This window comes from Chiloscyllium punctatum, chromosome 1, assembly GCF_047496795.1.
Source record: "Chiloscyllium punctatum isolate Juve2018m chromosome 1, sChiPun1.3, whole genome shotgun sequence".
NCBI classification, from domain to species: Eukaryota; Metazoa; Chordata; class Chondrichthyes; order Orectolobiformes; family Hemiscylliidae; genus Chiloscyllium; species Chiloscyllium punctatum.
Genome location: NC_092739.1, coordinates 99,459,347 through 99,482,376, shown reverse-complemented (window position 1 = coordinate 99,482,376; position 23,030 = coordinate 99,459,347). Strand labels below are relative to the sequence as shown.

The 23,030-nt window shown below is 40.3% G+C and overlaps 1 protein-coding gene across 1 annotated transcript in view; it reads left to right on the top strand.

Annotated features, from left to right (window-relative positions):
• ndufs4 (NADH:ubiquinone oxidoreductase subunit S4) overlaps positions 1–21,331 on the top strand; it is a 175,293-nt gene extending 153,962 nt beyond the window's left edge. Inside the window, exons 3-5 of the mRNA XM_072571624.1 lie at positions 9,176–9,348; positions 10,487–10,560; positions 21,147–21,331. Coding sequence (XP_072427725.1) covers positions 9,176–9,348; positions 10,487–10,560; positions 21,147–21,250 — 351 coding nt within the window. The 3' untranslated portion in view covers positions 21,251–21,331. The remainder of the gene's footprint in view (positions 1–9,175; positions 9,349–10,486; positions 10,561–21,146) is intronic.
• Positions 21,332–23,030: the final 1,699 nt, after the last annotated feature.

Below are 23,030 nucleotides of genomic sequence, written 5' to 3'. Positions count from 1 at the left end.
ATCTGTAACAGAAACCCATATCCAGGCCTTTTGCTATTCCTGCATTGGGTCCCAGTTAAACATTACCTCAACTATAAAATTTGCATCCTGTAATGGCTTTGACCCTTCCTATCGCTGAGATTTTCTCTGGCTTACAACTCTGAGATATCTGCATTCCTCTAATTGTGGCTTTTGTGTATTCGTAGTTTAATTGCTCCACCATTTGTAGCCATATCTTAAGCTGCCACAATCCTAAATTCTGGAATTCTCTCTTTAAACTTCCTCATTTTTCTACCCCTCTTTCCTCCCTTAAAGCATTCCATAATCTCTACCTTGTTGACCAAACTTTTGGTCATCTGCTCTAATATCCCCTCATAGGAACATAGGTCAAATAAATAGGCTTTTAAGCCTGACAAGTCTGCCCCATCATTCAATATGATTATGACTGATCAAACACTTCAATGTTATTTACCCAATAGATTCCCATTAACTTGTTTTCCATTGATAATCTGAAATCTACCAATCTCTACACTAAACAAACTTGAAGACTGCACTTCCATAATCCTCTGTGATAGAGAATAACAAAGGTTCCCAAGCCTTGGAGTAAAATAAAACTCATCTCAAAACTTGGTGACATCCCTTTAATTTTAAATTATGCCAGTTGATCTCAACCAGAGACCTTTCCTGAGATATGGAGACCGAAACTGCACACAACACTCCTTGTGCGGTCTAACCAATCTGCTATACAGTTAAATATCAAGACTTCATTACTCCTCTAATCCTTATATGGCCTAGTGTCAAATTTTGCTTCATAATGTTTTATTTTATTATTGGTGCTATGTAAATACAAATTGCAATTCTAATAAATTCAAAAAAACCTGGTTCAAGAATCAGGAATGGATCAACCCACTGAGAAAGATGTTAGAAGAAATTTCTTTGCTTGGTGAGTTATTGGAGCATAGAGTGCTTTGTCACACAGAGTGATTGATTGAAAGACTATTGCATTTTTTATAGAGTAACTATTGGAAGTATAATGCAGGACTGTTCGGAGGATAGCAGTTAGTTTTATTTTTGAGACCTCCTTCAAAGAAGCAACAGAGATATAATGGGCTGAATGGCCTCCTGTGCTAGAAGGTTCAATACTTGGTTGGTAAAATGCTATGAATCCATAAAAAGAAAATTGTGAGCTATTGATGGAATTCAACAACAGTTTAGCATTGCTATTCTAATCTGGTAAATTTTGCCCTGCTTACCAAAATGTGTTCAAGAAACTTTTACAATTCAGTTTTTCTGAAACACATCTCATTCTTTAGGATGGAAAAAGGGGTAAGATAATTTTATTTAGTTTGTTCTCTGGTATGGTATTAAATTGTTGCACTACATTTTCATAAACCAATGTACTTTGACAGAATCTGTTGCCAGATTTAGCAGATTTATAGATCTGCTTTCTCATCCTCAAAGCTGCAGAGACTGAATGCACATTTCATAAAGTAGAGAGAAAGATTGATAAAATGCTTGTTAGATAAAGATACCATGAGGTTAATTGCAATTGTGAACCTACAAAAGGTATTTAATACCAAATTGTATCTCTCATTTATAACACATTTTAATAAGTGTGCAAAGATGGTATTACTGCAACATTTATGTAAACAACACTGCAGAGCAGGATTTAATAGGCCTCCAAATCTCCTGACTAGAACTAATTTTGCAATTACAAAGTCTCCTATTAGTCTATTCCAGTGATAAACAAGGTTTTCCCTCCGTTAAGCCACATATATGCAAGGTTGGATAATTCAGTTGTGCTAGACTTCTGATGGTGGATTTACAGAATAGCATATTCTGACAATCATATACTGTCCTGCTCATAGATTATCTTGGATAATTTCTAGACTGGCTAAAAAGCACATTTGAGAAACAGATGAATAAAGGTGACTTTAACTTCGCAGGAGACTCAGTGGCATGGCTGCAAAATGAAGCTGTGATGAGTTTGACTGGTTTCTGTAGCTCACTCTTTGTTTTGGACAAGAATGTTTCAAAACCACACTGTGGTATCCAATAATCATCTGTAGACAAAGGAAGAGTAAAACACATTTCTGCATGTAAGTGCTTTTTAACCAACCAGTGTTAAATTAGTAACTCTGTTTTTAAAAACTATTATTACAAGTTCTCTGTATATTAATTTAATTTAGATTACCTGCTTCTAGCCCCCATTTCCACCCTATTCATTGCACAAGAAATACTCTCGACAATCGGGGAAAAAAATGTGTGGTATCCTGAAATTCCAGTTGGAAATATGGACTGTACCCTGTCAGCTGAAAGGTCTGGTGTTCCCAATGGAAAGACTTTCCTCATGAAAGCCAATTTCAAACATTGTTCCTTTTTTTAAATGTTATCATGAAAGTCGAAGTTTTTTCCTTCTCTTTCCCCCTTCTGACTCATTCATCCACTGACATTAATCTTGATGTTAAAAAGATACAATTCTGTTCTTTATGAAATAATTACATCAGAACTACAAGTAAGCAAACAAATGACAAACATGGCTGGAAAAGCAGGCTGAAGAATGGGAAACCTCAACATAGCTTAATCCTACTCTCAACAGCTTTGAAGTTTGGTGTTGGTAGGCTGCAGAGAATCCCACTTCTTGTTCATGGACTCAATAAAGTTCAAAGCTGTACACAGCAGTGGTCTTGATGAGGAATCAACTCCAACTGTCACCAAGACCATGTGGCCAAGCTTACACCTTTGATAAAATTCTCTCAGATCTTGATGTATGTTTGTCATGCACACAGGGAGCTTATTGCAGCTTCATATCACCATTCAGCGTGTACCCAAAAACATCTTCAAAAAATATCCATAATAAAACTTCAGATATTGTGTCTTTTTTTACGTGGAGTATTGTAGCATTTGAAACACACAGATGTAATGTAAATGAAGAACAATTGCAGAAATCAGAGGTACTGAGGGATCTAGATATTTTAGTGCCTGGATCACAAAAGGTCAGCTTGTATACAGAGTGCATATTTAAAAAGCTTCGTTGGATTCAATCCATTATTAGAACAGGAATAGAATAAAAGAGTAAGGATAAAAGCACAATACTGTGGATGCTGGGAATCTGAAACAAACACAGAATGCTAGAAAAACTCAACAGGTGTGTCAAAAGAAGTCATAGCAGACTTGAAATATTATGTCTGTTTCCGTCTCCACAGATAGTGCCATAAAAGTTAGGAGTTTATGCTTCAGTCATACCGAGCATTAATGAGACTACATCTTGAGTACTGCGTGCAGCTTTTATCTCTTTAAGGAAGCATCAATGTGTTGGAGGCAGTTCAGAGGAAGTTTACTAATTGATACCTGAAATAAGTGGTTGACTTATGAGAAAAGGTTGGACAAACTTGCATTGGAGTGAAAGGTAACTTGATTGAAGAACCTGAACAGTCATAATAGGTTCAACATTGAGAGGATGTTTTCTCTTAGGGGTGACTCTGAACTAGGGGGCACTGTTTAAATATTAGAAGTCACTTGCAGGATGCCAGTGTAGCTGGATGGGGCAGCATTTATTGCTCATCATTAATGGTGCAGAGGGCAGATAAAAGTCAAGCACATTGCTGTGTGTCGGGAGTCACATGTAGACCAGAAGGACATGAATGGACCATCTGTTTATTTCTGCATTCTGTTTAAAGTTTCACAGGAAATTTTTTGTGAATTAAAATAACTCTATATTGTGGAACCATTATATTATTAAAGATGCCTGTTTATACAAACTTTGAACAATGAGCAGTTTTAAATGGCCTTTTTGTTGTCACCAATTTCATTACAATTGGAAAACAGGCAATTTTTGACATGCAATTTAAAATATGTCTTCTGTGCCAAAATTCAGAAAGCTACTTTAGAGTTATGGCAAATTTTCAAACCAGAATGTATGAAGCCCAGGAAAAATGAGTGAGGCTGGTGATGGGTGGGCTAGCAGGACTAGTCCAGGTGTAACACAGTCAGCAAAGTTCTGTAGGCTGGAATTTTTAAACAAGCTTGAAATTTTGCCACTGGGGTTAAAAGCAGAGGGTAACTCCTACTCCAAGGGGCATTGGCCTCAGCAGCTCCACCATTATCAGAGATGATGATGAGAGCACCTTGAAGAGCGCATAGGATTATGCAGGGAAGCTGGATCAAGAAAGCAGGCTCCAACAAATAAGGAGTCATGGCACATCAGTATAATCCTGAACACTAGTCTGGCTATTACTGCGAAGAAATTTTTCACTTACTATTCATTCATGGGATGTGGACATCATTGGGTAGGCTAAGATTAATTGCCCACTGCTATTTACCTTGAGGGCAGTGAAGAGCAACCACATTGCTGTGGATCTGGAGTTACATGTAGGCCAGACCAGGTAAACATGGCAGTTTCCTTTTCTGAAAGAAATTAGTGAACCAGATAGGTTTTTACAACAATTGTTTCATGGTGATCATTAGACTTTTAATTCCAGATATTTTTAATTGCATTCAAATTCCACCATCTGCTGTGGCAGGATTCAAACCTGGGTCTCTGGATTAACCATCTCCGACATCTTTCCTGACACTGTTTCCCAATCTGTTTCCAATAAGTCAAGAAAATTGTTGTCCTTTCTCTCCCTCTCTACTGCAGGGTTTTCCAAACCATGAGTAGAAACCCTCAATGGGATTGCCAGCCACAATTTTCAGGTCACAGTCTGCCAGTGCAGGAATATAGGTAAAAACAATGACTGCAGATGCTGGAAGCCAGATTCTGGATTAGTGGTGCTGGAAGAGCACAGCAGTTCAGGCAGCATCCGAGGAGCAGTAAAATCGACGTTTCGGGCAAAAGTCCTTCATCAGGAATAAAGGCAGACAGCCTGAAGCGTGGAGAGATAAGCTAGAGGAGGGTGGGGATGGGGAGAAAGTAGCATAGAGTACAATAGGTGAGTGGGGAGGGGGTGAAGGTGATAGGTCAGGGAGGAGAGTGGAGTGGATAGGTTGAAAAGAAGATAGGCAGGTAGGACAAGTCATGGGGACAGTGCTGAGCTGGAAGTTTGGAACTAGGGTGAGGTGGGGGAAGGGGAAATGAGGAAGCTGTTGAAGTCCACATTGATGCCCTGGGGTTGAAGTGTTCCGAGGCAGAAGATGAGGCGTTCATCCTCCAGGCGTCTGGTGGTGAGGGAGCAGTGGTGAAGGAGGCCCAGGACCTCCATGTCGTCGGCAGAGTGGGAGGGGGAGTTGAAATGTTAGGCCACTGGGCGGTGTGGTTGATTGGTGCGGGTGTCCTGGAGATGTTCCCTAAAGCGCTTTGCTAGGAGGCGTCCAGTCTCCAATGTACAGGAGACCGCATCGGGAGCAATGGATACAATAAGTGATATTAGTGGAAGTGCAGGTAAAACTTTGATAGATGTGGAAGGCTCCTTTAGGGCCTTGGATGGAGGTGAGGGAGGAGGTGTGGGCGCAGGTTTTGCAGTTCCTGCGGTGGCAGGGGAAGGTGCCAGGATGGGAGGGTGGGTTGTAGGGGGGCGTGGACCTGACCAAGTAGTCACAGAGGGAACGGTCTTTGCGGAAGACGGAAAGGAGTGGGGAGGGAAATATATCCCTGGTGGTGGGGTCTTTTTGGAGGTGACGGAAATGTCAGCGGATGATTTGGTTTATGCAAAGTTTGGTAGGGTGGAAGGTGAGCACCAAGGGCGTTCTGTCCTTGTTACGGTTGTAGGGGTGGGATCAGAGGGCGGAGGTGCGGGATGTGGACGAGATGCGTTGGAGGGTAACTTTAACCACGTGGGAAGGGAAATTGCGATCTCTAAAGAAGGAGGCCACCTGGTGTGTTCTGTGGTGGGACTGGTCCTCCTGGGAGCAGATACGATGGAGGAATTGGGAATACGGAATGGCATTTTTGCAAGAGGTAGGGTGGGAAGAGGTGTAATCCAGGTAGCTGTGGGAGTCGGTGGGTTTGTAAAAAATGTCAGTGTCAAGTCGGTCATCATTAATGGAGATGGAGAGGTCCAGGAAGGGGAGGGAGGTGTCAGAGATGGTCTAGGTAAATTTAAGGTCAGGGTGGAATGTGTTGGTGAAGTTGATGCTGCCTGGGTATGCTACACTTCAACCCCAGGGCATCATTGTGGACTTCAACAGTTTCCTCATTTCTCCTTCCCCCACCTCACCCTAGTTCCAAACTTCCAGCTCAGCACTGTCCCCATGACTTGTCCTACCTGCCTATCTTCTTTTCAAACTATCCACTCCACCCTCTCCTCCTTGACCTATCACCTTCATCCCCTCCCCCACTCACCTATTGTACTCTATGCTACTATCTCCCCACCCCCACTCTCCTCTAGCTTATCTGTCCATGCTTCAGGCTCACTGCCTTTATTCCTGATAAAGGGCTTTTGCCCAGAACGTCGATTTTACTGCTCCTCTGATGCTGCCTGAACTGCTGTGCTCTTCCAGCACCACTAATCCTGTGCAGGAATATACAGATCCGTGGCCCCTTTATTTCATTGCAGATTTTTCGCGAATGGATGTGACTTAAGCAGCCAATCCTTGAGGCCTGAATGTTGTCTTCTGGAGCCCAGTAACAAATTAAACAGTAAGCGATTAAACAATTAGCGATTTCCTCCCAACCCAAAAGCTCTCTCTGGTCAGGTAGTCACAGCGTTGTAACCCTATTTTGGTGCTTGAACGATTGAATTTTGGGAAGCACTGACTTACTGTCAAATAGTTTTAGTTGCTGAACACCATTGAGCATTTCTTGTAATAAATGAGAATGCTCAGAAAGGCTCATTTTTCTCAGGGATCTCAAAGAACAGACACGTTTGGCAATTATTGGATGATTTTACAGCAATTCTGAAATCTTAGAAGTGGCTTAGAAGACCTTTAAAATGGCTTTCAATGACTTCTACTTAAAATTAAAATTAAAATTAAAATGTTTTGTTAGACTGGGGCAAATGAAAATGGATCTGATTTGCATGTGCACAGTACTCTCTTGCAAATGGCCAGAAGTGAATTTCAAAAAATCCAATTATTTGTATCCTATAAAAAGAAAACACTGAGTCACCTTGTCCATAGACCACAGTGGCTAAGTCATTAATGGAGTGTATCAGCTACTGTTCACTGACGGGCAGGCAATGATTTCTCATGGGACAAGTATAGGCTATTCAACAGAGTTTAAAATTTATTGTCTAATCTAAAACTTATTACTTTAAAAGATTCATGTAATGCAGCTGTATGGGCTAATATTGATATTCTCCATATGTTGAAATTTCCAACTGCAAATGGAATGTGCAATTTTGCAGAAATGTTTATAAATCTTTTTAATCTGCTGACTGAGCTGCTCTTAGCATATAAAGCAAATTTATTAAAAGTGAATGACTGTTATTTGACCAAAGGAAGTGCTGTTTTCTTCACATGTTCTCTACGTATTGAATACCTTCCATGTTGGAATGCAGCCTTGATCCTGAAAAGGATTTGTCAGGACATTGCCTCTTAATACATGAATGAAACATGAATTTGTCCTTTCCTTTACCAAAAAAGAACTCAAGGAGAGTTGTTTGCAGTAAGCAAGGATATATTTTCATCTTTAGCATCAGAGTCATACAGCACAGAAATAGACACTTCAGTCCAACCAATCCATGCTAAACATAATCCCAAACTAAACTAGTCCCGCCTGCCTGCTTCTGGGCATATTCCTCCAAACATTTCCTATTCATGTACTTATCCTAATGTTTTTCAAACATTGTAACTGTACCCACATTCACCACTTCCTCAGAACGTTCATTCCACATGCAAACAATCCTCTTTTTTTAAAAAAAATTGCCCTTTATGTCTTTTTTAAACCTCACTCCCCTGATACAATACTGGGTTAACCACAAACATGAAAATGGAGATGGTACCATGGTCAGACATGGACGGGAAGGTCTTGTCGAATTATACTGTGGTATCTTTTGAATAGTTAAAAGATACTACAGCAACTTCGCTATTCGGTTAAAATATCATAACTATCATATATTAAATATTATATCATGCATCTCCAATATTGTATCAGTGTAAATGGAATCGTATAACAAAATAATATTTGGAATAGAGTACATGACCCAGGTTTATTTTGTTCCAATACCGGAACATCAATTTAGATTAGATTGATTTTATTTGTGGTGATCTGACACAGTCATTCTATGAATGCGTGTTTAGGATTACAAAATTGATGCTGCATTCAACTCAGTATAAACATAGCAACAATATAAAAACAGTTCTAATTTGTAATTATTTTGTGCTCTGGAACTATCTAAGCTGTTGTCTTTCTCAAACAGCTTGCAGATTTCAAAAAGATTTCTTTGCACTTGCAATGGTGAAATGAGGTGATACTTGACAAACAATGCAGGTCATTCTGGTATAACGCACGTTTCGTCAACACGAATTGACCATGATGTGTTTGCCAAATTGTATACAACATTTGGATAATACGAACTTTCTACTGAACGGCTATAGCAATCTTCAACAGTGCAATTTTCTATAATAGTTTCCATAGAGCAATATTCTGTAGTGCGAGGTTGCAGAGGTATGCACCTGTCGCATTATACGAGAACACAGTGTATTTTTATTGTGACCAAAGATAAGAGAGGTTTTCTTTTAAATCTCAAGTAAGAGTTCATCAATTGTGTTGCCACAAAAGGCTGGTTTCATTGTCTCAACTTGAAACCATAAAAAGGATGTATGTGCAAGTATAAAAATTAAAAATATCACAGAACAGAAAACAAATAAGTTTTAAGAAGCAATAAAATATTATATGTGATGTCTATATTGTTGTTCTTGCAATGTTTGGAGGTGACACAGCTGGTGCCAATTAGCTATGTAGAAAACCTCCAAACTATGTCACGTATCCTATAACTATGAATCGCAGAATCACATTCTCATCTTTCAAATTGATTAAACATTTATTTATGGTATGCAGATGTGTAATGATTTACGAACCAGATTTGCATTTTTGTTATTTGCCCCTCAATTATAGTAAAACGGTCGTATTGTTAAATTCATGTGGACCTTTGGAATTAGTACATGTTTTGTTGTTATTGGGTAATTTCAAGACAAATATCAAGAGATTTCTGGAATCTTAAGGGAATTAGGAGATAGTGCAAGGAGGTGGATTTGAAGTCTGAGATCAGCACTGAATTATCTACTGCTATTTCATATATTCTGTTTCTGATGCCAGGATATCAGTCCAGTAACCGGGGTTCCAGAGGTCCAAGTAAAAACACGGCGAGTGAGGATTTTTGTTCCGGCTCGGAACGCAATGCAATCTGGTGTGAACAACACAAAGGTTTGGAAGCTGGAGTTTGACACCAAGGAACGCTGGGAAAATCCTTTAATGGGTTGGGCATCCACGTGAGTTTTATTTTCATTAAATACGACTTTAATAATGTTTAATTAGGAAGTAGAACGAAACATAAACGTACTCATAAGCAATTAACTTTCACGTCTTCACATGTGCAGATCTCATTATCATTCGTGTTTTATGTTACTAGCACTAAACCTTTATATTCAGAGGATGTATGTATTACTGACAAGGTCAGCATTTAATACCTGTCACTAGTTCCACTTGAGAAGGTGGTGGTGACTTGTCGTCTTGATAGCTGAGTGAATTGCTATTTCAATGAGCAGTCAATAGTTAGCTAAATTACTGTTTAGTTACGGGTTAGGAGTACCAGTCAATTTGCACTAGGTAGAAATTATGAACTTGTTACAGCATTTCATAGAAGGAGGCCATTCTGCCCATTGCGTCTGTACCTCTGCAAAGCATGTTAATTTGCTTCATCCAGTTACTTTAAATCTGTGCCCTCTTGTTCTCGATCCTTCTGCATATGGGAACAATCACTCCCTATCCACTCTGTCTAGACCCCTCAAGACTTTGAAAGCCTCTGTCACCACTTCCTCTCAACCTTCTCTTTTCCATTTAAAATTCCCCAAGGTATGGTCTTATGGTTTAAATTCTTCAAATTGTCCTCATGTCTGAAGTTCCTGATTTTAGCTAGGTTGTTAATGACAAAAAATAAATTTTTCTGAAGTGAAGACATAGTGTATAATTCTCTTGCTGGAATAGTATTGATGATCTCAAAATTATAATCACCCATTTGCAGATCATAGAAAATATTTTCCAAATTAGATTTTTAGATGCATAGAAGACGGCATTTATACCCTTGTTAATCTGAGAAGGTTGTGATGGGTTTCTCTCAAAACTGCTGCCTTGCAATGAGGATGCAACTACATTGTATTTTAGTAGGGATTTTGAATTTTCCCATTGGCAGTAAAGAAAAAGTGACCCAGATTCACATGATATTGTATGACAAAGGGTGATTGCCCTTCTGACGTTGGTACTTTTCTGCTTCTCGGTGAAAGTGTAGCTAACTGATTTTGTTTAACGTTTTCAACTTTAAACAGACTGAAATGCTGCACTTAGATGGATAGTTAATAGGAACAAAGTTTGATTGTTGTAAAAGACTTATAATTCTTCTTTTCATTACAGAGCTGATCCACTATCAAATATAGATATAAGTTTTACCACCAAGGAGGATGCAATTGCCTTTGTGGAAAAAAATGGTATTTTACTATTTTGTTTAAATCTGGTAATGAGGTTAAAATTGCCCTGGATCACAATTAGACACTTCTGCTGCAACTTTAGTTGTAATGCAATATCATTCTGAATAAAATTAATGACAATTAAGGACTTAGAATCAATTGTTACGTAGCAAATATGTATGTGAACTGTGTGTTAATACTGTATAGTCTTAATATTCAAAGTCTAAAGACAAGAGAAATTGTTGTAAAGTCTTTATTTTAAGCTAGTTCCTGCCAGTGTAAAAATAAGCATACATGATAAGTTTGTTTGTTGAATCTTATGTGAACTTGGCTAGCATTAATTTCAACTCTTATCCATTAAAAAACAGCCTAATATTTGTGCAATTCGCAATTGTCTAAAATTCCAATCAGTATTATATTAATGGTGTTGCCATAGTAGAAGTGATTACTTTTAGATAATATAACAGACACATTTTATGAACAACTTTTTAAAAAAATAATTCAAGCTTCTAGAGAGAAATATTATCTATTTGCTCACCATCATTCACAACTAGATGTGGCAAGGCTACAGGGCTTTAATCTGATCCCTTGTGGCATCACTGCATTCTGTCTTTCACATGCTAATCCTGCTGTACAGGATCAATGTAGATGTGTATTGTAGGCCTCATAATGTTGGCATTTCATTTTAATAATGCTCAATGCACTTATGTTTCCATAATATTCATTGAAGCAGGGTTGATTCCTCTGGCCTGATGGTAATGGTAGTGAGAGATATTCTGGACGATGAGATTTCTTGTTGTAATTGAATGGTGAAAAAAGCACACACATGAAGAGGTGAAAGCAGGATTTTGTGCCTAGGAACTGCAGTGGTCACTTCCTAGCAGTATGGTCATGGGCAGTTAAATCTATAACAGATGGATTGGTGAAAACAAAGTCAAGGAGATTTTCTCTTTTTGGGCCTCGTACCACTTTTTGCAGGCCTTGCCTGATAGATATGTCCTTCTCTTTAGTAGTGAGTAATTGGGAGTGAGAATCATAATATAAGCAAACACTTTAGGAAAGTATTTAGAGTAAAGGTTGACAAAACACCAGGGCCGAAAGAAATCTAGTTTTGCACATTTTTATTAAAGCACTTGCTTTGATTAATATGAATTCAATTTTATCTGAGAAGAAAAGTTGATCCATACAGTCCAGTAAACTATGCAAAATTGTATCATCATGAGAAAATTGTGCCATTCAAGTTTACAGATAATTTACAATCAAAATTATCACTTTTGTATCTCAGAAACAGTTACCATATAAGGCACGTTATTTTCTATGGTATCTGCTTAATTCTTTAAGTATGCATTGCTAATGGCTAGTACATTTTAATGTTATTCCCCATACAAGGGCATAAGTACTTACATGGTGTAGTAGTACAATGGTTAGCACTGCTACCTCACAGCTCCTGGGGTTTGGGGACACTGCCTGTCTCTGCGTGGTTTTCTTCCATGTGCTCAGGTTTCTTTCCTAAGTCTAAAGATGTACAGGTTAGGTGGATTGGCCAAGCTAAATTACCCATGGTGTCCAGGGATGTGCAGGCTAGTCGGATTAGCCCTGAGAAATGTGGTGTTATGGGGGGTGAAGTGATCTGGGTGAGATGCTCTTCAGAGGATTGGTGTGGACTCGATGGGCAGAATGGTCTACTTCCATACTGTAGGGATTCTAAGTCATGTAAGCCAGAATTTCCTTGATTTTTGTTTCAAGAAGAGGGTTTGCAGTGTAACTGTTGCTAAATTTAAGCCATAAACTAGCTGGAAGTTTCAGGCAGCACATTGGTTCTTTGGAAGATAAGAAGAATGTATTCAGGAGAGATTTTTATAGCAACATGTAGATGGTCAACAAGGAACAGTGCTATGCTGGATCTAATTCAAGGAATGAAGCTGGACAGATGTATGAGGTGGCAGAGGGAGAGCATTTAATAATAATTACAAAACACCACATGTTTTAAGTTTGATATGGGAAAGGAAAAAGATGGTGTTCAAAAAAAGGTTTTGGACTGAGGGAAGGCAGATTTTAATAAAATGAAGCAGGATCTGGCCAAAGTAGGCTGGGGACAATTCCTTCTGAGTAATTCTACCGCAGAACAGTTGGGGGCATTCAGAGTATAATTTGTGAGAGTGCAGGCTCAGTGTGTTGCCTTTAGGACGAAATCTAGAAACCCAAAGAACCCTGGATATCCAGGAATATTCATGACTAAATAAGGAGGAAAAGACAGACTTTTAACAGATACAAAGGGAGCAAATTGACAGAGGCCCTGGAGGAGTACAGAATGTGCAGAGACGATCCTCAGAAACCAATTAGGAGAGCAAAGAGGAGGCATGAACAAACATGGTTAGTAAGATTAGAAAGGATGCCAAGATACTTTGTAAACCTATCAAAGGGAAGAAGGTAACCCAGGAAAGAGTAGGGACTGAGGGAACAATCTGTGTGTAGAGCCGGAGACCTTGGTAGATGTTAAACAAGTACTTTCCAACTGTCTTCACTTTGGAGAAGGAGGATGTAGGTAGAGAAGTTAGGAATAGAGACTGAGAGGTTCTTGAGTGGATTGACAGAGCAAGTAAGGTAGAATTGGAAGTTTTGGTAGGCTTAAAAAGTGGAGAATTCCCCAAGTCCATTTCCCAGGATTGGAATATGTGGGAGATGAAGGAGGAAATTACAGAGGCTCTGTCACAATTTTTTATTCATCTCTGGCCACCGGGACATACCAGAGAACTGGAGGACAGTTAATATGATTCTACTTTTCAAGCACAGCAGTACATATGAATCGGGTAACTATCTTATATCTATGGTCGAGAAATTATTGGTGAAAGTTCTGAAGGAGTGGATTAATCTCCATTTAGAGAGGCAAGGTTTGATCAGGGATAGTCAGCATATCTTTGTGAGATCCTGTCTAACAAATTTGATTGAATTTTTTTTGAGGAGGTGATTAGGTGTGTGGATGATGGTAGTGCAAGTTAGATACAAATCAGCGTAGTGCTAAGTGACAGAAGATGTTGGTAGTAGAGGGTTGTTTGTGAGACTGGAGGACAGTGTCCAGTGGTATACCACAAGTATTGGTACTAGGTTTGTTAAGGTTTGTGATACATCTAAATGATATAGAAGAAAATGTTTGACCGATGACTCAAAGGTTGACGAGTGAGGACGAAGGACTTAATTTACAGGAGGATTAGTCAGGCGGGCAGATCAGTGGCAGATGAAAGTTAACCCGGAATTGTGAGTTGCTGCACTTTGGATAAAGTAACAAGAGAAAGGAGCACTCAGTGAGTCACAGGACACTAGGAAGCTCCAAGAAACAGAAGTATTTAGAAGTACTTGTCCACAGATCACTGATGGTGACAGAATAGCTTAATTGGGTTGTTAAAAATTTAGACGGGGTCACTTGCTTTTATCAGTAATATCCTAGATTGTAAGAGCAGGAAGGGTATGTTGGAATTGTTCAAAACTTTGGTTAGGCCACAGCTGGAGTGTTGCATGCAGTTCTGGAGCACTTTAGCTATGAAGTGAAGCTGGATAAACTCAGGCTGTTTCTTTTAGAACATAGAACATAGAAAAATACAGCGCAGTACAGGCCCTTCGGCCCTCGATGTTGCGCCGACCAAAGCCTACCTAACCTACACTAGCCCAATAACCTCCATATGCTTGTCCAATACCCGCATACATGACCATAAAGAGGGAGAGTCCACCACTGCTACTGGCAGGGCATTCCATGAACTCACAACCTGCTGAGTAAAAAATCTACCCCTAACATCTGTCCTATACCTACCACCCCTTAATTTAAAGCTGTGTTCCCTCGTAACAGCTGACTCCATACGCGGAAAAAGGTTCTCACTGTCAACCCTATCTAAACCCCTAATCATCTCGTACACCTCTATCAAATCTCCCCTAAACCTTCTTTTCTCCAATGAGAAAAGCCCCAAGTGCCTCAGCCTTTCCTCATACGATCTTCCTACCATGCCAGGCAACATCCTGGTAAACCTCCTCTGCACTCGTTCCAATGCCTCCACATCCTTCCTATAGTATGGCGACCAAAACTGCACACAATACTCCAGATGAGGCCGCACCAGAGTCTTATACAACTGCAACATGACCTCAGGACTCCGAAACTCAATTCCTCTACCAATAAAGCCCAGTACACCATATGCCTTCTTCACTGCACTATTTACCTGGGTGGCAACTTTCAAAGATCTGTGTACATGGACACCAAGATCCCTCTGCTCATCCACACTACCAAGTAGTCTACCATTAGCCCAATAATCCATCTTCTTGTTACTCCTACCAATGTGAATGACTTCACACTTAACTACATTGAATTCCATTTGCCACCTTACTGCCCAGCTCTGCAACTTATCTATATCGCGCTGTAACCTGCCACATCCTTCTTCGCTGTCCACAACTCCACTGACTTTCATGTCATCCGCAAACTTGCTCACCCAGCCTTCAAGCCCCTCCTCCAGGTCATTTATAAAAATGACAAACAGCAATGGTCCCAAAACAGATCCTTGTGGAACACCGCTAATAACTGCGCTCCAAGATGAACCTATACCATCAACTAGTACCCTCTGTCTCCTTCCAGTCAGCCAAGTCCTAATCCAAACCTCTAATGCACCCTGAATGCCATACCTCCGTAGTTTTTGCATTAACCTGCCATGGGGTACCTTATCGAACGCCTTGCTAAAATCCATATACACCACATCTACTGCTTTACCTTCGTCCACTTCCTTGGTCACCTTCTCAAAGAATTCAATAAGGTTTGTGAGGCACGACCTGCCCTTCACAAAACCATGCTGACTATCCTTGATCACATTATTCCTATCCAGATGTTCATAAATCCTATCCCTTACAATTCTCTCTAAGACTTTGCCCACAACAGAAGTGAGACTCACTGGCCTATAGTTACTCAGGCTATCCCTGCTCCCCTTCTTGAACAAGGGGACCACATTCGCTATCCTCCAGTCTTCTGGCACTATTCCCGTAAACAACGACGACATAAAAATCAAGGCCAATGGCTCCGCTATCTCTTCCCTAGCTTCCCAGAGGATCCTAGGATAAATGCCATCAGGCCCAGGGGACTTATCTATTTTCATCCTTTCCAGTATTCCCCAGACCTCTTCCCTACATACCTCAAGGCCATCCATTCCAATCACTTGTGACTCAATATTCACATCAGCAACAGTGTCCTGTTCCTGAGTGAATACTGATGAAAAGTATTAATTTAGTGTCTCCCCAATCTCCTCCGCCTCCACACACAACTTCCCACTACTATCCTTGACTGGACCGATACCTACCCTAGTCATCCTTTTATTCCTGACATACCTATAGAAAGCCTTTGGGTTTTCCCTAATCCTACCAACTAAGGACTTTTCATGTCCCCTTCTCGCTGCTCTTAGCTCTCTCTTTAGATCCTTCCTGGCTACCTTATAACTCTGAATCGCCCCAACTGAACCTTCACGCCTCATCTTTACATAGGCCGCCCTCTTCCCTTTCACAAGGGATTCCAATTCCTTATTAAACCACGGCTCCCTCACAAGACCCTTTACTCCCTGCCTGACTGGTACATACTTATCAAGGACACCCATTAGCTGTTCCTTGAACAATCTCCACATATCAGTTGTGTTCTTCCCTTGAAGCCTATTTTTCCAATCCACGCGTCCTAAGTCATGCCTCACCGCATCATAATTTCCCTGCCCCCAGCTATAACTGTTGCCCTGCAGTGCACACTTATCCCTCTCCATCACTAGAGTAAAAGTCACCGAGTTGTGGTTACTGCCCCCGAAGTGCTCACCTACCTCCAAGTCTAACACCTGGCGTGGTTCATTACCTAGAACCAAATCCAGTATAGCCTCACCTCTTGTTGGCCTGTCTACATATTGTGTCAGGAAACCCTCCTGCACACATTGGACAAACACCGACCCATCTAACGAACTCGAGCTATAGCTTTCCCAGTCAATATCTGGAAAGTTAAAGTCCCCCATAATAACCACCCTGCTACTTTCACTCTTCTCCTGAATCATCCTTGCAATACTTTCCTCTACTTCTCTCGGACTATTAGGAGGCCTGTAGAAAACTCCTAACAGGGTGACCTCACCTTTCCTATTTCTAACCTCCGCCCACACTACCTCAGATGGCAAGTCTTCCTCCATCACCCTTTCTACTGCTGTAATACTATCCTTGACAAGCAATGCCACACCTCCCCCTCTTTTACCCCCATCTCTGACCTTACTAAAACATTTAAACCCTAGAACCTGCAATAGCCATTCCTGTCCCTGTTCTATCCACGTCTCTGTAATGGCCACAACATCGAAGTCCCAGGTACCAACCCATGCTGCAAGCTCGCCTACCTTATTTCTTATACTTCTGGCATTGAAGTATACACACTTCAAACCACCTTCCTGTTTACAGGCACCCTCCTTCGAGATCGATGCTATGTTCCTAACCTCCCTACACTCAAGGTCCTGTACCCTAAAGCTACAGTCCAGGTTCCCATGCCCCTGCAGGGTTAGTTTAAACCCTCCCAAAGAGCACTAGCAAACCTCCCCCCCCCCCCCCCCCCCCACACCCCGCCCAAGGATACTGGTGCCCCTCAGGTTCAGGTGTAGACCATCCTGTTTAAAGAGGTCCCACCTTCCCCAGAAAGAACCCCAGTTGTCCAGAAACCAGAATCCCTCCCTCCTGCACCATCCCTGTAGCCACGCATTTAACTCTTCTCTCTCCCTATTCCTCGACTCTCGATCACGTGGCACGGGTAACAAACCAGAGACAACGACTCTGTTCCTTCTCGCTCTGAGCTTCCAACCTAGCTCCCTGAAAGCCTGTCTAACATCCTCACCCCTCTTCCTATCTATGTCGTTTGTGCCAACGTGGACCACGATTTTGTGCAGAGAATGCTAAAAGGGCATCTGATTGAGATGTCTAGGAATATGAAGGGCATGGACGTGGTGAATAGAGAGCAGCTGTTCCCCCTAGTTCAGGCATTCTTCAGCCAAAAATGCCAAGTGGTTGATCCAATTTGGACTTCTCCAGTGGCACTTAGCATCACAAATACCAGACTCAACCAATTCAGTTCACTTAATGTGATATTCAAAAAACAATTGGAGGCACTGGATACTGCAGAGGCTATGGCTGTGACAATATTCTGGCAATAGTGCTGAAGACTTGTGCTTCAGAACTTGCTGCTCCCCTAGCCAAGCCATTCGGATACAGTTGCAACAGTGGCATCTACCCAAAAATGTGGAAAATTACTCAGATAGTTCTTGTATACAAAAAGAACAAATCCAACCTGGCCAATTACAGCTATTTCAGTCTACTCTCAATCATCAGTAAAGTAATGGAGGGTGTCATCAACAGTGCTACCAACATCACTCGCTCAGCAATAACCTGCTTAATGATGCCCAGTTTGGGTTCTGCGAACATTAATCTAACATCATTATAGACTTGGTTCAAATATGGGCAGAAGCACTGAATATGAGAAGTGAGGTGACACCAAGGCTACGTTCAACCAATTGTGGTGTCAAGGCGCCCCAGCAAAAGTAGAGTTAGTGGGAATCAGCGCAACTTCTCTGCTGGTTGAAGTCATACCCGGCACATAAGATGGTTTTGGCTGTGGTTGTGGGAAGTCAGTCATCCCAGTTCCAGGACACCTCTGCAGGGGTTCCTCACGGTAGTGTCCGAAGCCCAAACATCTTCAGCTGCTTCATCAATGACCACCCACCCCCATCATAAGCTCAGAAGTGGCAATGTTCACTGATGAATGGCCTTGAACATTATGCAATCGCGACTCCTCAGATACTGAAGCAGCTCATGTTCAAATGCAACATGATCAGGACAATATCCAGACTTGGGCTGACAAGTGGCAAGTAATATTCGTGTCACACAAACACCAGGCAATGACTATGTCCCATAAGAGATAATCTAACCCTTGGCATTCAATTGTGTTACCATCACTGAATCCCCCACTATCAACATCCTGAGCATTACCATTAACCAGAAATTCAACTGAACTAACCATGTAAATACAGTGGATACAAGTCAGTGGCTAGAAATACTGAGGCAAGTAATTCACCTCCGGATTCACCAAAGCCTGTCCACTGTCTGCAGTGCACAAGTCGGGAGTGTGAGGGAGTGCTCCCATTTGCCTGAATGACTGCAGCTCTAACAACACTCAAGTGCAAAAGCTACTCGCTTGATTAGTACCACATCCACAAGCAACAACCCTCAGTTGCAGCAGTATGTGTTATCTACAAGTTACGCTGCAGAAATTCACCTTAACAGCTCCTTCAAAACCCACGGCCACTTCCATCTAGAATTACGAGGGCTGCAGATACCTGGAAACACAACCACCTGCAAACTCCCCTCCATGCCATTCACCTTCCTGACTTGGAAATACATTGCTGTTCCTCCATTGCTGGATCAATATCCTGTAATTCCTTCCCTAAGGATATTGTAGGTCAATCTACAAGGTGTGGGCTGCAGCAATTCAAGGAGGCAGATCATCACCACCTTAATTAACGGCAATGAGGGACAGGCAATAAATGTTGGCCAGCAGTGACACCCATGTCCCACGAGTGAATTTTAAAAAAGGGATCAATCACAAGGGGATATAAATTCAACGTAAAAGTTCAGACATTTAGAGGGAATTTGAAGAAAAAGATTTTCACCCAGAAAGTGGTAGGAATCTGGAAGGGTAGTTCAGGCAGGAACCCTCACAACCTTTAAAAAATACTTGTTTAAACACTTAAAATGTCATACCATTCAAGGCTATGGACCAAGTGCTGAAATGTTGGACTAATGTTGATTTACAATAGCTTTTTTTTGGTGCAGACTTGATGGATTGAAGGGCCTCTTCGGTCCTCCATGATTCTAAGTTTCAAAGTGTTACTTAGAATATGTTAAAAATGGCTGTCAGAGTACAAAGTTGTTTGGGTGATGCTTCTTGCTAAAATAAAATTAACAATTTTGGAAAGGCAAATCAGGGCAAGACTTAGACACTTAATGGCAAAGTCCTGCAGAATGTTGCTGAACAAAGAGACCTTGGATGCAGGTTCATAGTTCCTTGAAAGTGCAGTCACAGATAGATAGGACAGTGAAGAAGTGTTTGGTATACCTACCTTTATTGGTCAGTGTATTGACTATCGGAGTTGGGAGGCCATGTTGTGACTGTACAGGACATCAGTTAGGCCACTTTTGGAATATTATGTGCAATTCTGGACTCTCTGCTGTAGGAAGGATGTTGTGAAACTTGAAAGGATTCAGAAAAGATTTATAAGGATTTTGCTGCTGTTGGAGGGTTTGAGCTGTAGGGAGAGGCTGAGTACACTGGGGCTGTTCTCCCTGGAACGTTGGAGGCTGTGGGCTGGCCTTTTCGAGATTTCTAAAATCATGAGAGACATTGATAGGGTAAATGGACAAATCTTTTCCCTGGCATAGGAGAGCCCAGAACTAGAGGGCATAGGTTTAAGCTGAGAGGGCAAAGAAGGGACCTGAGGGGCAACTTTTTTATACAGAGAGTGGTACATGTATGGAATGAGCTGCTAGAGGGAGTGGTGGAGGCTGGTACAATTACAACATTTAAAAGGCATCTGGATAGGTATATGAATAGGAAGGGTTTAGAGGAAAATGGGCTGGGTGCTGGCAAATGGGACGAGATTAGGTTAGGATATCTGGTCAGGATGGGCAAGTTGGACTGATGGATCTGTTCCCGTGCTGTACACCTCTATGACTCTATCAGAGTAATTGTACTATGATAGGAAGGAGGCTTGGCTTTTGAAGGACAAAGGATTTTGGGTATATGTCTCAGAATATTAAAAATAGGTATTTTTGACTGCCAAGCTTTATTTTAATAAAAATCTCATGAGTTTCATTTAAAATAAAGTGTAGTGTTCAGTTCCACAAATTCCAAAGGTTATTGAGACTTTACAGGATTAGCCAAGATGTTTCCAAGTATGAAGTAACATAAATATGAAAAACATCTTGAAAAAAATTAGCCTTTTTCTTTGAACTGTGCAGTTTGAGTTAAAATAACAGATGTGTTAAACTATGAAGAAATGGTTCAGAATAAATCGAAGCAGGTTGGAGGGAATAATACAAGTTAATATATAAACCTTAGAATAGAGGTTCAGAGAAACTATTGAGAATATTTAATGTCTGCTTTCAGGGTTAGTGCGAAAGTCAGTACAAGGTTTAATGGTAAATATTAGTTTGGAAAAGTGAACGTAGGAAAAGAGGATGTTGAGAAATGAAATATCTATGTCTTCTACTTTCTATGTTTAAACTTTGGTATCTATTTGTGTAGTGCATAGGTGGATGATGGATAATACACCTTTTTGCTGCAGACATTAAATGTTTAGTCACTGATATATAAATGCTACCTGAAATGTCAGTCTACAATCCTATATTAATCAAATTGATGATATCATAAATTTCAGCTTATTTACAAATTAACAGTTTAATTGAGAAGTTTACTTTAAAATTGGCCTGCACTATTGTGGACTACATCATTAAATGATCAAATAAAGTTGGAAACATCATGTTAAAAAATGCTTAAGGAACAAAACTTTTTTTTGTCACAGGTTGGAATTATGAAGTAGAGGAAAAGAAAGTAAAGGTGCCCAGACCAAAGTCATACGGTGCAAACTTCTCTTGGAACAAAAGAACCAGAGTATCAACAAAATAAATGTCATCACAGTTACCCATTTGACAAAAAATAAAATCAACTGTTAATCTTAACATCTGAATAAATGTGACTGCTAAATGATGATGTTTGTTTTTTTTTTCTTAAAATTAATTTTTTACATAAATGGCAATTTTCTCTCATTTTTATTCTTGGCTTTCAGTAAGGTGCAGATTTCTTTAATGGATGTGATCATACTCATTGAGTAAACATGCATTGTCCCAATTTAGAAATTCTCCAACTCCTCATATTGACCTGTATCTGATAGGTTAAAGAGATAACTCGCAAAGGAGCTTGGTCATTGTAAGCAAGAAGTACTCAGTAGTACGATCATCATAATGTGATTCACAAAGTTGAAGTTGCAGAGCATTGTTGTTTCAGATCATGGGTTTTTCTTCAGAGAGAGAGGAAGATACTCATAGTTTTGGGGTAGGATGGATGTCAAATAATTCTGGTGACGTGTGCAAGTGCAATGTGTCTTTTTTTTTAATTTGGAGCTATTTGATACTGTATGATTTTTGATTAAGTGTAAGAATGAGGTAGAAGAGCAAGTGTATTTATACCTTTAAAGGAAAGAAAATATTGACTACAGAACATGATATTAATGGAAAAGAACGAAGTTGCAATAGAGGGAGGTGGATAGTCAAAGGCAGGAGAGGATCATTTATCAGATGGTGAACATTTTTTATATCCTGCCCATAGGTTTACAAGATCATGAAAATGCTCGCCAATCTATGGCAACAATATTTAAGTTTTAGATTATCTTAAATGTTGTTTGTTACAGAGTATAAAGTGACCTGCATTTATTTAGATATTGGTAAATTCTAAAACATTCTAAGGTGTTTTGCAAGAGTATTATCAAACAAAATTGGAGGAAGTCACATATAAAAACAGTGGCTAAAACTTGTTCAGAGAGGTCATCTTTAAGAAGTGTCTTTAAAAGGAAGAAAGTCAAGTGGAAAGGATTAGGGAGGGAATTCCAGAGCTTATGGTCTCAGCAGTTGGAGGCACAGACACAAGTGATGGTAACAATTAAAATCAGGGAGGCATAAGACGCCAGAATTGGAAGAGTGCACATACCTAGAGCCCGGGCGAAGTTGCAGAATTAGAGAATTGAGGGATGAGAATTTAAATTGAGATATTGCTCAGTGTAAATCAACGAGTATGAATAATGCATCAGCAGATTTTGGGGAAAATATAATAATGGCAGCAAAGTTTTCAATATTAATGAATCTAAATTGAGTTGCTTGAGTTATAATGGCAGAGAGGAAACCCAATTGGCCTGTTTCGGCCATGCTGGCTTTCTGCTGAGTAATCCAATCTGTGTATTTCCCAGATTGGAAAACATTCCCTATATCTGCATGTTTATTTTGTCTAAGTGCCCTTACAATTTCCTTTTAAGTCTCTACTTCTACCACCCTCATAAGCAGCCTAGTGGTATTTTCATTGGATTGTTAATCCAGAGACTCACATAATGGTCTGAAAACCAGAGTTCGAATTCCATCACTCAGATGGTGGAATATGAATTCAATAAAATCCTGGATTTAAGAGTGTACTGATAACCACAAATCTATTGTTGATCTAATGTCCTTTAGGGTAGGAAACTGTCGTCTTTACCTGGTTTGGCCTATATATGACTCCAGACCCACAGCACTGCGATTGAATGTTAACTGCTCTCTGGGCAATTTAGGGATGGGCAATAAATGCTGGTGTAGCCAGTGATGATCTCATCCTGTGAATGAATACATAAAATGTTCAGCTGATTGCCACTTACTGTGTAAAA